The sequence below is a fragment of the Carassius carassius genome, chromosome 8 (genome assembly GCF_963082965.1).
Source record: "Carassius carassius chromosome 8, fCarCar2.1, whole genome shotgun sequence".
Taxonomy (NCBI): domain Eukaryota; kingdom Metazoa; phylum Chordata; class Actinopteri; order Cypriniformes; family Cyprinidae; genus Carassius; species Carassius carassius.
In genome coordinates, this window is record NC_081762.1 from 1161453 (window position 1) to 1178953 (window position 17501).

Here is a 17501-nt window from a genome sequence, read left to right on the forward strand (position 1 = left end):
ATGTATTAAAATAGAAACAAAGAAAATTAATAAAAAATATTAGAAATTATATATATTTATGCAAAATAATATTTTTGCATAATTTTTGTCTTTTTTCTAAATTTAAGCACTGGCTAGCCACAGGGATATTTTATTATTTTATTGTATAATTTCATTTTATTTCACCAAAAAAAAAAAAAAATAGCTAAGCATTCAACATTTTTTTTAACCCTTTAAAAAATTAATTTAATTTTTTTTACATATATAATATCTTTTTTCTACATTATGGAACTGTCTGGCCACATATTTATTTTTATTTTATATTATTTTATTTTATTTTATTTTATTTTGTTTTGTTTTGTTTTGTTTTGTTTTGATTTGTTTTGTTTTGTTTAACTGGTTGGCCACGGAGATAATTTAATTTAATTTATTTAATTTAATTTCATATTACAAGAAACCACTAGCTAAGCATTCAGCAAAGCACTTCACTATTGTACTGGCATACAATAGTCAATAATGAAATATTTTATGATATTTTATAGATATATATCTTATCACTTATTTTTTTTACTAATTATTTTACTACTTTATCTTAGATATATTTTTATAACTACATTATTACATTATATTAGACAGCAGATAAAACGATACCTCTGCATTTTAAACATGTAGGACATGTTTGACAGTCAGTGGCCCTTCTGACCTGAGTCCTGGTGAATGTGTGGCCCTGTAGGGCCGGGCCCCTCCTCTGGGCCTCCTCTGGGCCTCCTCTGGACCGCTGCTGGACCGCTGGCTCATTGATATGCAGAGGACGGCTCGACCCACAGCTGCAGGATCTCGCTCCGAGGGGGAGGCTCAGGAAAAACTAACAAAAGAGCCTCCCCTCATTCCTGCTGTCCCAAATCCTCCTCTTCTCCTTCCTTATACACCTCCTCTCTTCTCCATAGAAACTTTCATGTTCATTTATAATATCGCAACATTTTTTATATCCTTTATGTATATATATATATAAAGGTGATGTGACCGTGGCCATCTGTGATGTTTGGCAAACAATGATCTGTTTCTATACAATCTAATTTGTCTAGATGTTCTCTGTTTACTGCCACAGAAACACACACACACACACACACACAGACTCTCACACACACACACACACGCACACACACACACGAACACACACACACACACTCTCACTCTCACACACACACACACACACGCACACACACACACACACACGCACGCACACACACACACAAACACACGCACACACACACACACACGAACACACACACACACATACACACACACACACACACGAACACACACACACAAACACACGCACACACACACACACACACACATCTGCAGTAAAATCAGAAGAGGTGTGTGATTGTTCCTTGTTTGCGTCTGCGTTACTGATCTGAGCAAAACGAGAGTAAGATAAGAAGAAGTGTTGAGTGTGAGGAAGAGGAAGAGGAAGGAGCGCTGAGACAGGAAACACTCGAGTCTACAGGAGAAAACAGGTGAAAGAGACGAGGACACGGTCAGACGGATGTGGTGGCCATGACACGGTCACATGACACGACTGTGTGTGTGTGTGTGTGTGTGTGTTCTATGAGAGATTGTGAAACGTTTGGTCGGATGGCAGCTGTGTTCCCACAATGCTTTGCGATGGTGGTTTTATATATGTGCTTCATAGAAAGTTTAATTATTGGTAATGAGGATGTGGAACCAATATTTTTATCATTTATATAATGTGTTTTCAAACATGCGTGTGTTCCGTGTGTGTTCATGGATGCAGTCGGTGGAAATCAGCACATGTGTGTTTGTCTGCAGAACATTGTTTTCGCCAAAATTTTGTAAGATATTTTAACGTTTTTGAAAGAAGTCTCTTCTGCTCACCAAGCATTTGCTTGACCAAAAATACAGTAAAACAGTAATATTGTGAAATATTATGCTTAAAAAATATTTTAAAATAAAATGATTGTGTGTGTGTGTGTGTGTGTGTGTGTGTATATATATATATATATGGTATTTAGTAGAATACATAATTTATTTTTATATATATAATTATATTTATTTACATTTATTATTTCTGTAATAACAATGTCACATGATCCTTTAGAAATCATTCTAATAAAATAAAATGATAATAAGTAATAATAAAACGATTTGTTCCTCAAGAAACATTTCTGATTATTATCAACATTGAACACCTTTGTTTGTCTCTTTTGCTCTTTTCCAAAAAATTAATATTAAATAAAATATTTAAATTCCTGTTTTTTTTGTATAAAACTATTATATATATATATATTTATATATTTTTTTTTTAATATATATATTTTATAGTATAGTATATATTTATTTAATTTTGACATTTTTATTTTTTATAATTAAATTTGTAATAATTTTATTTGGATTGCTTTTATTTAAAACATTTCAGTTTTGCATTTATACTTTTTTTTCAGTTGCAAACTATTTTTTTTTTTTTAATTTGCAGTATTTGGAAATTATTTATGTATGTCAGTTTTACACTCTTTTTCATGTAATGCATCCTTGCAGAATAAATTCCTTAAAAAAGAAATCTGACTGACTCAAACAGTAGTTTATATCTATCATTTAGCAGATGTAGTGAAACTTACAAATGAGGAACACAGCGAGTGATTCATCACATATATTTGCTCTAAATGTGCTGTACGTCCTAAAGGAAGTGTGTGGTTTTGATCACCAAAAGCCTGCACAACAAGTTTGAATGAGGTGCTGTCCCGTCTTGCCATGATGAAAAATGGCAGCAGGCGTAATAACATATTGGGCATCTGCTGTGGATGAGAGTCTTAAGTGCACGGGGCTGAAGGACAGATGTTGTGGCGCTCGCTCTGCTCCTCCCCAGTTGTTGTGAATCAGGTGGACTCATTTGTAATGCTTTAGCTTTATTGAAGCGCTGAAGCTCCACCGAGAGAGAGAGAGAGAGAGAGAGGGGTGCTCTACTTTCAGAAGCCTTATAGACACATACACACACACACACACACACACCAGCTATATGTTGTGTTTCATGGTTTAGGATTTTGTTTTTATTATTAGACTTAGAGATGTGCTGGTATTCGGTAATGTGATATATCACGGTAATTGATATGCACGATATTGTTATCGTGGGCACTTCTAAATTCCGTGAATAATTATATATAAAAAAATAATTCAGAATTTGAAATGCATTTTAAGAGTACTTTTCCCATCAGCTGGTCAAAATGCACAACACTGCTGTATGCTGCTTGAAAGACTCGTGTGCTCTGATGTAAATGAGAAAAACACATTCACTCTCTGACAGCAGATGGCGCTAAACTGCAGAAAATGCAGCTCTTACCCTGGAAACCCCATAAATAAAGCAGCTGCGCTACTTTCTAAAACTTATTTAAATAATTTTAAATAGCCATTCAGATTTGTGTATTTGCTATGATGTTCATCACAGTGCCAAATACTTAACTTAATAGGCTACTTATTTTCTAACTTTTTTTTTTTATTTTAATCTGGACTACAACATGCCACAACAGGAAAATTTGAAACCGGCATATCCCTAATTAGACTGTTCTGGAATCTGTTGTATTTTACAAGGGATTCACAAAGTTTTTTGTCAGCCGAACCCCTTTTGAGCTAAAATGTTAATATTTCACTAATTTAATTAATTTAAATGATGTTGGTTAATGGTCACAGGTAAACAAAATTATTAATATTTTTTAATAAGTGTTTCATTTTTATTTGCTTAGTATGATTTTAGATTGTTTGGAAATTATTCTTTTTTTTAATTTGCATTTTCATGATTTATATATTTTTTTAGTGGGCACTGAATTTTAACCGCCTTTATTAAAAATATGAAATGTAATTTTACATTTAATGATTTAATTAATTTTTAGTATTTGATTTGCATTTATTTGAAATATTTATTTATTAAAAATTTAAATTCTTATGGTTTGTGTTAATATTTCAAGTGTTGTTTTTTTCAATTGTTTTAAATAAAATGTATTTATAATTTAAAATTTGTGTGATTTTTTTTTTTTCCGTCTTTTATTTTGATTGCTTTCATTTCAGTTTTGAATTCTTATGATTTTAGTCACTGTTAGTTAGAGCTGTATTAACACTGTTTTTATATAAAATATTGAATTTAATTGGACATTTTTTTGATTCAATAATTTTTTGCACGTTTTATTTTGATTTCTCTTATTTAGATTTTTTACGTTATGATTTTAATAGTTTTTTTTAGTAAGTGTTGCATTTTAACTGCTTTTAATTTAAATATATTTATTATAATTGTACCTTTTAATGATTATTTTTTTAGTAAGTGATTTATTTTTATTGCTTTCATTTGGAAATTATTTATTTATATAACTTTCACATTCTTATGATTTTAATCAGTTTTAATTGTTTTAATGTGAAATTTATTATTTAACATTTTTATGATTTAATTTTTAGAAAGTGTTTTATTTTGATTGCTTTTATTTGGAAATAGATTTATTGCCGTCTTACATTCTTATCATTTTAATAATTTTAGTAAGTGCTATATTTATTATTCTTTTTTTATGTTTATTTTGATTTAATATTTTTTATGAATTCACAAACCGTCAGGGGTTCACAAACACTGCTGTTCGTGAAGTCCAAACCAAATTTCCCATTGCAGGAAAGTATATTAGATTCACTGGAATTATCCAACAACACTTCGAGCACATCTTCGCCTTCTCGTCATCATGTGAACGGTCCTGTAAAAACAGAAAAGTTGATACTGAGAATAAGAAAGCTGCAAGTGATCTGAAGTTTGTGTGCAGCGGCTGTAAAATCCTCATGTTTAGCAGCAGGATTAGGAGTTTAGATGACAAATGCATGTGTAGTTGCTCTGTTACGGGCCAGTCGCTGCTCCTCTGGTCTGTCACAGCTCAAATGAGCCGAAAGCCACTAAAAATCAGCGAGACAGACGTTTGCCGTGACACATCCACACTTTAGTGACAGAGGAAATGGGCCAATTAAGGACAGCTTGCTCAGACCCTGCATGGGGTTAATATTCAACTCCCGTAATTAAAAATAAATTACACTTTTCCTGGATAACTATTCAAACTGTCTCTGTGTTTCTGACGTGCTGCAGACTCTCTCGTTTTTTTCATTTCCAATTCCGCAACAGCTGGTTATTTCTGCACCGTCCTCAGCACAAACTGATTTCACTTGCAGAATACTGCAATAGTTTTGGTGCGTGCAATCGGATGCTTTCTCGTGTGCTGTTCTGGAAACGGAGGTGTTTTGATGTTGTTTGGAGCTCAAACAAGGTTTTGCATCTAAATTTAGATGCATGCTTTTATTATGCAATTACAATCATCTCCTAAAGGTGATTCTGACATGTGAAGCTATAGTCAGAAAATCTGGTATAAATGGTAAAGTTTATTGAAAAAAGTATGCATATGTTTTTGTTGAGTCATATTTGATATATTAGGTTTTTATGGCTCATACAATCATAATTATGAGATAAAGTCAAATTTATGATGTCATAATTTTAAAAACTCTAAATTTATGTACTAAGCCATTATTAGATAAAAAATGTCAATTATGGCATACTGAATCAAAAACATGATATGGATAGTCATAACTACGACACAATAAGTAACTTTGAGATAAAAAGTCATAATTATGACACACTAAGTCATATGTTTTTGATAAAAACTCAAAATTTACATATTAAGTCATGATTATAAAATAAAAAGTTTCAATTTTGGCATGAAGTTATACTTTTGAGATAAATCGTAATTATGAGATAATGGTCGAAACTATGAGATAGAAAGTCCGAATTATGACATAAAGTCAGTGTTGAGATAAAAAACTTACATACAAAGTTTTAGTTATGAGATAAAAAGTTGAAATTATGACATAAAAGCCATTAAGATGTGTTAGGTCATCATTTTGAGATAAAAAACAAGATAAAAATTTACATTCAATGTCATAATTATTAAATAAAAAAAGTTACAATTATGACATGACAAAGTCATAATTTTGAGATAAAAATCATAACTTACATATTAATAGTTGCAGCTATGAGATAAAATGTTATAATTATGAGATACTAAGTCAAGGTTTAGAGATAAAAAGATAATAATGAGATAAAAAGTCATTATGATAATTTTGAGGAAAAAAGTAATAATTATGGCTAAAATAGTCAGAAAAGCTTTTGAAATTGATTTTATTAATAGAAGGAATGGCTTATTGAAACTTCAGACAAAATATATATTTAAAAAAAAGTTTACATATGTGTTTTTATCTTGAGTATCATATTTGATCCATCAGGTTTATCTGGCTCATAATCGGATAAAGTGAGAATGTGAAGAAAGTTTAAGTTTTTGATCTTGTTGGTCACTTAGAAATGTGTGTATAAATATGATACAGTATGATGTATAGGGTTAATATGTCATCTTCTCTCTCTGGACAGGAGAGTACATAAAGACGTGGAGGCCGCGCTATTTCTTGCTGAAGAGTGATGGTACGTTTATCGGTTATAAGGAGCGGCCGCAGGACGTGGATCAGCTGGAGACGCCATTAAACAACTTCTCCGTGGCACGTGAGTCTCTCACACACAACATAATCTGATCCTAACATGTGTGTGTGTGTGTGTGTGTGCGCATGGCTGAATGCAGCTTGCAACTAAATTGAAGAATAGCTAATGTAATACTTACTGAATAATGTGCATTGTGTAAAAAAACAAGTGATTTGGAACCTTTTTATTTCCGGAATGGAATAAACAAATAAAATAAAAACTTTCTGACATTTTCCTTGCGATTCTGAGAAGATATGCCTGAATGGTGAGAAATCGCTATTGCAAGAAAAAAAGTCAGAGTTGTGAGAATTGTGACGAGCTTGTTTCCAAAAATAAAAAAAGGAAATTGCAACTTCGTATTTTTTAATTCATATTTTAATTTTGAAATTGTGAGTTTGTATTGTGCAATTCTGAAAAAAAAGTCTGAGTCATGAAATGTAAACTCACAATTCTGATAAAATATAAATATTTCTTAGATTCTTGCAATTGGAAGAAAAAAGTGTGCATTTTGAGATATAAACTCAGAAAAAGTTATTCCATGGCAGAAAAAAGCTTTAGATTAATTTTAACTTTAATTTAAATTATAAGTAGTTTTTTGCACCTTCCGAAAGTATTTATTTTTATGAATTATTTTTATGTCTATTTCATGCATGCTTAAGTTAAACATAATTTCAGGTTAATTTGTGACTTGACTTGGTAGTTTTTATTTCTATAAAAATACATTTATAAAATGAATGCATGTAATGTAGATTTTGTTTGATAAAGAAAACTTTAAATGAGTTATAAAACAATGCATTATTTAGATATTGTAGTAATGTTATATTTTATGAATGCTTACACTGTAAAAAAAAAAGAAAGTCCTGTAAAAAAAAAAAAAAGAGGCAAATGACTGGCAGCTACAAAAACCATAAAATTAAAGTAAAATATCATTACTGAAACAAGGAAAAATCTGTAAAATATTATTTTTTTCTGTAAAACTTGATGAACATTTCTGTAAAAATGTATGTTTTTGCACCTTATTTCAGTTGAGATATTTTTCTTTAATTTTAAGTTTTTTTTTGACATTTACCTATTTTTTTTATTAAAGTGTATAATTTCAGGTAGTTATTTTTAAATAAGTTTGGAAATAACAATTTGGATATTCAGCTAAAGTTGTGGCACATTTTTTAAATCTTTAATTAATAGACGGAAATGAAAAGCAACACATTTATTGTAAATATAAAACTGATTGAAGTGTGGTTCATGCATGCTTAAGTTAAATATATAATTACAGGTTCATTTGCAACATGAATTTTTTTAATTAACCGTTTAAAAAAATGAATGCATATTAAACACTTAGCTTGGTAAATGACACTTTAAAGAGTTAAAAATGCATTATATGCATATAAGATTAAAGTTGTGGCTAAGTTTTCATAAATAGATGCAACAGTTGCATTTATTGTAAATATAAATGGATTGCAGTGTGTTTCATGCATGCATAAGTTAAAAATATAATTTCAGGTTAATTTGCAACATGGTGTTTTTCTTTATAAACATTTTAAAACAATGCATATTAAACATTAAGTTTGATAAATTACACTTTAAAGAGTTAAAATGCATTATATGGATATAAGACTAAAGTTGCGGCAAAAAATGAAAAGCAACAATTAAATATATTGTAAACATAAAACGGATTCCTGCATGCTTAATTTAATGTTTGATGCATGACTGGACTTGATGTTATTCTTCTACTAGTTCCATCTGACCTCCATCAACTCAAACAGTTTCTGTTTCCTCGAGGGACGTGCACAACATATTAAACACATCCGGGCCACACCTCAGCACAATTTAGCTGCGAAAACTGTTGAGATGATTGAACAGACTAATTAGACAGCCATAATGTTTGTTCAAGAGAACGCTTCCTCCCTGACACTTGTGAAATATAGTGGTTATTAAGTGGCTGATCCTCATTATTTATCTCGCCGCTGATGGAGGCTCGGGTTGAAGCGTTGGATCTCAGTGGTGGTCTCACCCGGGTCCTCCATCTCGTCGACAGGCCTCTTTCGTGACACATGTCTCCTCCACGCTCGCTCCTCGACATATGTTTGCGGGCACGCGCTGGCAGAATCACTGCGTGATATTGGAGGCGATTGTGCTTCGTGTTGCTGAAAGCATAAGTTTTCCTCTTTGAGTGAGCACTTTTTGAGGGCAGAGAACACAGACGCTGCTTATTTCGGCTGCTCTCTCTGAAAAAGACGTGAGATTGAGATTTCAACGACTGATTCATTCCTGTTTTCCTCGGATGCAGTTGTGCTTGGATTGCAGTGGCATCTGTGTGTGAAAGCAAAGCAGAATTCAAGAAGTTTAACACTTTATAGATGTAAAACTTATTTTCTTACCTTGCAAAACACAATTGGAGTAAACAACATTATTACTTTACAGTTAAATCTATTGTAAATATAAAGCTGATTGCATTGTGTTTCATGCATGGTTAAGTTAAATATATAGTTTTAGGTTAATTTGAAATGTGGTAGGTAGTTTTAATTTTGAAAGGATTTTTATTAAACCAATGCATGTTGAAAATGAGTTTGTCGATGTCAGATTGTCTTGATTCTGAATTGAACTTTTTCTCAATTCGAACTCCCTTGTGAACAGAATTGTTATATTATTACACACAGGATTAATGTTCATTGTTATGCAAAGTGGCAGAAAATTAAGAGTTTTAAAATATTTTGAAAGAAATCTTACATCAGCAAATTATTCAGATTTCTGAAGATCATGTGACACTGAAGACTGGAGGAATTATGCTGAAAATACAGCTTTGATCACCAGAATAAATGATAGTTTACTTTACAATATATTTACATAAAACCTGAAATTCTAAATTGTAATAATATTTCTCTATTTTTACTGTATTTTTGCTCTAATAAATGCAGCCTTGATGAGCAGAAAAGACTTCTTTCAAAAACAATAAAACAAAAAAAAAAGCATAATTATTCCAAACTTTTGACTGATGCTTTATTTTTAATGTAATGTTTTTACATAAACATAAATGACAGTGTTTGTGCTCGTTCTGAAGAGCCAGATGGAATGATGTTTTGTGGCATGTCAGTGTGTGCGTGTGAGTGAGTGCGTGTTTGTGTGTGTGTGTGTGTGTGTGTGTGTGTGTGTGTGTGTGTGTGTGTTTGTGTGTGTGTGTGTGTGTGTGTGTGTGTTTGTGTGTGTGTGTGTGTGCGTGTGAGTGTGTGTTTGTGTGTGTGTGTGTGTGTGTGTGTGTGCGTGTGAGTGTGTGTTTGTGTGTGTGTGTGTGTGCGTGTGAGTGTGTGTTTGTGTGTGTGTGTGTGTGCGTGTGAGTGTGTGTTTGTGTTTGTGTGTGTGTGCGTGTGAGTGTGTGTGTGTGTTTGTGTGTGTGTGTTTGTGTGTGTGTGTGTGTGTGTGTGTGTGTGTGCGTGTGAGTGTGTGTTTGTGTGTGTGTGTGTGTGTGTGTTTGTGTGTGCGTGTGAGTGTGTTTGTGTGTGTGTGTGTGTGTGTGCATGTGTGCGTGTGTGCGTGTGTTTGTGTGTGTGTGTGTGTGCGCGTGTGAATGTGTATTTGTGTGTGTGTGTGTTCGTGTGAGAGTGTGTGTGTGTGTGTGCGTGTGAGTGTGTGCGCGTGCGCGTGTGTGCGTGTGAGTGTGTTTGTGTGTGTTCGTGTGTGTTCGTGTGAGTGTATGTGTGAGTGTGTGTGTGTGTGCATGCTTGTGTGTGTGAGCGTGTGAGTGTGTGTGTGCGCGTGTGAGTGTGTGCGTGTGTGTGTGTGTTTGTGTGTGTGTGTGTGTGTGTGTGAGTGTGTGTGAATGTGTGTGTGTGTGTGTGTGTGAGTGGGTGAAGCGCAGTGCACCTGTTCTCCGCTCCCTGCTGAGTGTGTGTGTAATGTAGTGCTGGAGAGACTCTCAGATAGAGATAAATGATTGCTGCCGTCATTTCTCTCTCTGTCCGTGTCTCTGGTGTGTGTCCAGAGTGTCAGCTGATGAAGACGGAGCGGCCCAAACCAAACACATTCATCATACGCTGCCTGCAGTGGACCACTGTCATAGAGCGCACCTTCCACGTGGAGAGCCCTGAGGAGCGGTCAGACACACACACACACACACAGAGACACACACACACTAACACACACTAACACACTAACACACACACACACACACACAGACACACACACACAGACACACACGCACGTATACACCTCCATATTCACTGTATAAAGTGCTCAGACATTCATTTACAGAAAAACTAGTGTGCAAGAGCAGGGTTATCATTAGCTAAAACTATAACCATCAAAAATTGAATCATTGCATAAAATAAAATAAAATAAAATCACAAAAATTGCTAAAACCTTAACTTAAATTAAAATAAAAACATAAAATATAAAAATAAAATTGAATTCAAAATATTGAAAACTATTATAGTATCACATTAATGATGACACCATTACTCATTGACTTGAAACATTTGTTGAAATTGTATTTATTTATTTATGTACTTGGTATATTTCAACTGAAAAAAATAGCAAAAGTAAAAAAATAAATGTATTATATATAAATATTTGCATTAATATATATAAATGATTAGATATTTTAAAACATCATGCATTTGTTGATTTAAAAAATTTTTTTTTAAGTTTAATCTGAAAAACAATAAATAGTAAAATAAAAGAATAAAAATACATGTAATATAAATATACACGTTTAAATAAATAAGTAAAATATGTAGTTTGGGAAAAAAATATTTATTAAAAATGTATTTAATAAATATATAAGATTTTCTTGAATTTTGATATAATTCATCTGATTAAAATAAAAATAAAAATAATTCAAACAAAAAAATATTAAAAGCATTAAAAAATGCATAAATGTATGCATATTTAAATAAATATAGAAATATTATGCATAAAATGAAATAAATTCACACATACACACACACACACACACACACATATATATATATATATATATATGCACACATTTAAATAATTAGATATATATAATTTATCTATTGTTATTTATTAATATATATGTATATGTATATAGATATATAGATATATATATAGATATTACGGAAGTTCTAAGCGGCCATGCATTATATTTTTTTCCTTCTTGTTTTCTCGTTATAACGACTTAATTCTCTTAATATGTGCAGAAAAAAAATGATTACAACTAGGGCTGGGATAAATGATTATTTTTTAAACGATTAATCTAGCGATTATTTTTTCGATGCATCAATTAATCTAACGATTAATTTTCCCCAGACCGATTCAATTTAGATTATCTCCCCATTAATTGACTACTAACAATTTATACATGTTGATTTACATATCTGAATGTAAAAAACATGAATTCCTTAACATTGCAATATATGTTTATTGCTCTTAAAATTACTAAATAAAAGACTGACTAAGAATGCATTACTTTGCACTTGTATAGAGATAGCATTCAATAAAACCTTGAAGCCTTGAAAACACATAGCTTACTGAACACATAGGGCCTAGCTTACTGAAAAAAAGTTCTTCTTTCAGATGAAAATAACAACTTGATGTCTAGCATTCAATAAAGTTCACCCAAAATACTTGTTTAGAGCAATTGAAAGAATACAGTAACCAATGTAAACTTGAAGGCTTTAAGCTAATACAGAGAGTGCTTTTCCACAAAAAAAAAAAAAAAAATTAACAGTGGGAGCTAGCAGCCTGTCATGGAGAAAAAAAATCTCAGAATGCTCCACGTGAAACTTTGGCGTTCCGCCCTTTTTCTATCGTGTCTAATGATTTTGGTTAATATGCACGAGAGAGAGAGAGAGCGAGAGAGAGAGAGAGAGAGAGAGAGCGAGAGAGAGAGAGAGAGAGCGAGAGAGAGAGAGAGAGAGCGAGAGAGAGAGCGAGAGACAGCGCTCGTGTAGTTTGAAGACTGTGAGTGCGCGAGGGCGCGTGAAACTTTGGTGTTTCTTTTTCTATCGTGTTTAATGATTTTGATTAATATCCACGAGGGAGAGAGAGAGCAAGAAGTGCTCGTGTTGTTGTGAGTGTGCGCGCACAGCCGGGGCTCTCTCTCGTACGCGCCCTGTCAGTCGCAGCAGTCATTCACGTAACTCACTGATCAAAAAGGCTTTGACAGCCGCCAAAAAAAAGATCAATGCAGAAAAACCCCTGGATTGGTTATATAACGTTGGACAGAATGTTGATCCGGCCATCGCGTATATTCAGCGCACATAAGGTAAACGTTTTGCAAACGTTTTTTAGAGAAATAAAAACAGGTCGACGAATCGATGCGCATATTTTGCGTCGACGTATTTTTTGCGTCGACGTCATCGATGACCTCGACGCGTTGTCCCAGCCCTAATTACAACATTATAGAACAAAACTGAATTAAATTAGCCTATGCACTTTACATATACATCACATTCTCATCAATATGTTTAACAATAAGGATTAATAATAAGGAAAAGAAGCACATCACAAATAGCCTATCTTTAAATCCCATCCTACTGTAGATAAACAGAACATCTCCGCTTATTAACTACCTAATCATGTGCCTAAAAGAAGCACAAATAAAGATATAGGTGCAAACAGAATACAGTGACGTCAGCCTTTATTTTGATAAGCAGTTATTTTATGACCCAGAACGCGTTGGTGAAACTCATGCATCTAGCAAGAACTTAATACACAAAATAATCATATTGATTCAAGCATTTAAAATTTATGAATAAATTAAATGTCAGTAATGAACAAGACTGCACAAATTATAGCGATCACGAGGAAGCTCCGCGTACAGTAAAGTGGACAGTGTACAACACCCCATCAGTTATACTCGGGTCTATAGTGCCACCTGCTGGCGCAGTTTTGTAACTTCTTATAGAAAATTAAGACGTTATAACGAGAAAACGGCTTTGGCTATGTCGAGATAACGAGACAAATAAGTCGTTATAATGAGAAAACGACTTTCGTTATTTCGAGATAACGAGAAAATTAAGTCGTTATAACGAGAAAACGACTTTGGTTATGTCGAGATAACGAGAAAATTAAGTCGTTATAACGAGAAAACGACTTTGGCTATGTCGAGATAACGAGAAAATTAAGTCGTTATAACGAGAAAACGACTTTGGCTATGTAGAGATAACGAGACAAATAAGTCGTTATAACGAGAAAACGACTTTCGTTATTTCGAGATAGCGAGAAAATTAAGTCGTTATAACGAGAAAACGACTTTGGTTATGTCGAGATAACGAGAAAATTAAGTCGTTATAACCAGAAAACGACTTTGGTTATGTCGAGATAACGAGAGAATTAAGTTGTTATAACGAGAAAACGACTGGTTATGTCGAGATAACGAGAAAACGACTTTGGTTATGTCGAGATAACGAGAAAATTAAGTCGTTATAACAAGAAAACAAATTTGGTTATGTCGAGATAACGAGAGAATTAAGTCGTTATAATGAGAAAACGACTGGTTATGTCGAGATAACGAGAAAACGACTTTGGTTATGTCGAGATAACGAGAAAAATAAGTCGTTATAACAAGAAAACAAATTTGGTTATGTCGAGATAACGAGAGAATTAAGTCGTTATAATGAGAAAACGACTGGTTATGTCGAGATAACGAGAAAACGACTTTGGTTATGTCGAGATAACGAGAAAAATAAGTCGTTATAACGAGAAAACGACTTTGGTTATGTCGAGATAACGAGAAAATTAAGTCGTTATAATGAGAAAATGACTGGTTATGTCGAGATAACGAGAAAAATAAGTCGTTATAATGAGAAAACGACTTTCGTTATGTTGAGATAACGAGAAAATTAAGTCGTTATAACGAGAAAACGACTTTCGTTATGTCGAGATAACGAGAAAATTAAGTGAAGTGAAGTGACATCCAGCCAAGTATGGTGACCCATACTCAGTATTTGTGCTCTGCATTTAACTCATCCGAAGTGCACACACACAGAGCAGTGAACACACACACACACTGTGAGCACACACCCGGAGCAGTGGGCAGCCATTTATGCTGCGGCGCCCGGGGAGCAGTTGGGGGTTCGATGCCTTGCTCAAGGGCACCTAAGTCATGGTATTGAAGGTGGAGAGAGAACTGTACATGCACTCCCCCCACCCACAATTTCTGCCGGCCCGAGACTCGAACTCACAACCTTTCGATTGGGAGTCCGACTCTCTAACCATTAGGCCACGAGTTCCCTAAGTCGTTAAAACGAGAAAACGACTTTGGTTATGTCGAGATAACGAGAGAATTAAGTCGTTATAATGAGAAAACGACTGGTTATGTCGAGATAACGAGAAAACGACTTTGGTTATGTCGAGATAACAAGAAAAATAAGTCGTTATAACGAGAAAACGACTTTGGTTATGTCGAGATAACGAGAAAAATAAGTCGTTATAATGAGAAAACGACTTTCGTTATGTTGAGATAACGAGAAAAATAAGTCGTTATAACGAGAAAACGACTTTCGTTATGTCGTGATAACGAGAAAAATAAGTCGTTATAACGAGAAAACGACTTTGGTTATGTCGAGATAACGAGAAAATTAAGTCGTTATAACGAGAAAATGACTGGTTATGTCGAGATAACGAGAAAAATAAGTCGCTATAACGAGAAAACGACTTTCGTTATGTTGAGATAACGAGAAAATTAAGTCGTTATAACGAGAAAACAAAAAGAAAAAAAATTATAATGCATGGCCGCTTAGAACTTCCTTAAGATATAGATATATAGATATACATTATACAAACAAGTAAACAAATATATATTTGGAAATATCATGTATTTGTTGAAAAATTAAAAAAATTAATAAATAGTTTTTTCTTGAATTTAACATAATCTTATTAAAATAAAATAAATATAAATTAAAAAAAATTATATCTAAATATACGTATATTTAAAAACATATAGAAAAATAATAAATAAAAATGGTGTAGACTGAAATAAATTAGCTGTAGTTGTAGGTATTGTTTGAAGTATGTTCATTAGCATATATAATATCCAAGCTACTGATAAAGGAATATTACAAGCAGTTTGTCACAAAAGCCAACAGTATTTACAGTAAATGCAGAGAAGAGACGTTGGTTTGTGTGTTTGTGTTGTTGTGTAGAGAGGAATGGACCAAAGCCATCCAGACTGTGTCCGACAGTCTTCAGAAACAAGAGGAAGAGCTGATGGATGCGTCTCCTGACCACATGGACATGGAGATGTTCCTGACCAAACCTCGGCTCAAAGTGGTACACACACACTGCTTGAATAGTCAACAAACCTGACCGAGAACAAGAAGCACAACATGATTTCAATGAAATTAATGAAGAGTATTTTGAGTGATTTCTGTGGCTCTCGATGGGTCAGAGGTCAAACATGTGGTGTCTTTAGGGTAAAAGTGTTTCATGTCCAGCTCCTGCAGGTGTTTGTTGACGGCTGGTGTGTGTTTTTCAGACTATGCACGACTTCGAATACCTCAAACTGCTGGGAAAAGGCACTTTTGGGAAGGTGATTCTGGTGAAGGAGAAGGCAACGGGAAAATATTACGCCATGAAAATCCTCAAGAAAGAAGTGATTGTAGCCAAAGTGAGTACGAAGATAAGAAATATTAGTGTCTGGCCTTATTTTGAGTGCAGTTTTGTCTGCAGTGGTCTTAAAGATCTTTTTCAGTGCTTCCAAATTATTTTATTGACAAATGAAAACACATTTCTTCTTAAATAGTGTTTAAAGTTAAAATGTTCAGTCTATGATTTATTATAAATAATACAGTATTCAACAAAAATTTAGAGATACTTGACTGATATATATATATATATATATATTAAATATAAAATTAATTGTTAATTTTCATTTGGTTGTATTTTAAAAGACTAATTCAATTGTTAATTTTTTTATGTATTCATTTGATTACCACTGTTTTTTGATAAAACATTTGTATTAAATCATCAATACAGAATAATTTAATCACTGAAAACATAAAACATTTCTTAGGGCCATATCATTGCAAAAAAAATTAATAAATTATTAAATTGCCAAAGTTATATGAATTAAATTGATTAGACATGCTTTTTAATTATTATTAACATTTATTTTAGTCATTAAAACAGAATCCAGAAAAAATGAATATGGAAAACAGAATATGGGAAAAAATAAAAAAAAATGTATAGGGCTCTAAAATCACGTTTTTATTAAATTGCAAATGTTTCATGATTTCAGTTAATTAGAAATGCTTTTTTATTGCTAAAATGTTATTTATCCAGTGGTTAAACTAAGATAAAAAAATTAAAATGGAAAAATAAAAACAAAACAGGAAAAAAAATAGTGCTTATTTTTTTCAACTCAACAAAATTGATGTTAAATTGTATAAATTTCATGATTTTAATTTATTAGACATGCTTTTGGAATACTAACATTAAATTGGATCATTAAAATGCTAAAAATGTAATATAAAATGAAAGAAAAAAATACAATTTGGAATAAAAAAAAAATGCATTTTCTTAGTTCCCTAAAAATATAAATTTTTATTTTGTTAAACTTTTAACCGATTGTTGTTAAATCACATGAGTTTCATAATTTAAATTAATTTGACATGCTTTTTAATGATACAATTGAAATTAGCGAATAGTTAAAATTAAATGAATGAACCCAGAAAAATAAAAACTCATATAAATAACATTTACATTTTAATTTAATTTAATTTAATACCGAAATACAATTGACACAAAATAGTATTTCAGGGGCTTTTTTTTCTTATAAATAAAACAAGTTTATATAATAATTTGGATGCATTATTCAGAGTGGCAGAAAAAAGTATAAAAGAGTTCGGACTCATTCAAAAATGGTCGGAAGATGTTTTAACTCTTCCAAAGACGAGTTTTTACGGCTTTTTGTGTTTTCACTGTTATACACTCGGGGGCGCTGTTACACATCTTCTGAACGAGTACAAAACCTCCTGAACACAAACACGCGTGAACAGGA

At 32.6% G+C, this 17501-nt stretch overlaps 1 protein-coding gene across 1 annotated transcript in view; it reads left to right on the forward strand.

The window, feature by feature from the left end:
- Nucleotides 1-17501, forward strand: part of LOC132144933 (RAC-alpha serine/threonine-protein kinase) — a 54304-nt gene that overhangs the window by 22359 nt on the left and 14444 nt on the right. The window contains exons 3-6 of the mRNA XM_059555526.1: nucleotides 6437-6565; nucleotides 10518-10629; nucleotides 15646-15772; nucleotides 15978-16109. Of these exons, the coding sequence (XP_059411509.1) occupies nucleotides 6437-6565; nucleotides 10518-10629; nucleotides 15646-15772; nucleotides 15978-16109 (500 nt within the window). The remainder of the gene's footprint in view (nucleotides 1-6436; nucleotides 6566-10517; nucleotides 10630-15645; nucleotides 15773-15977; nucleotides 16110-17501) is intronic.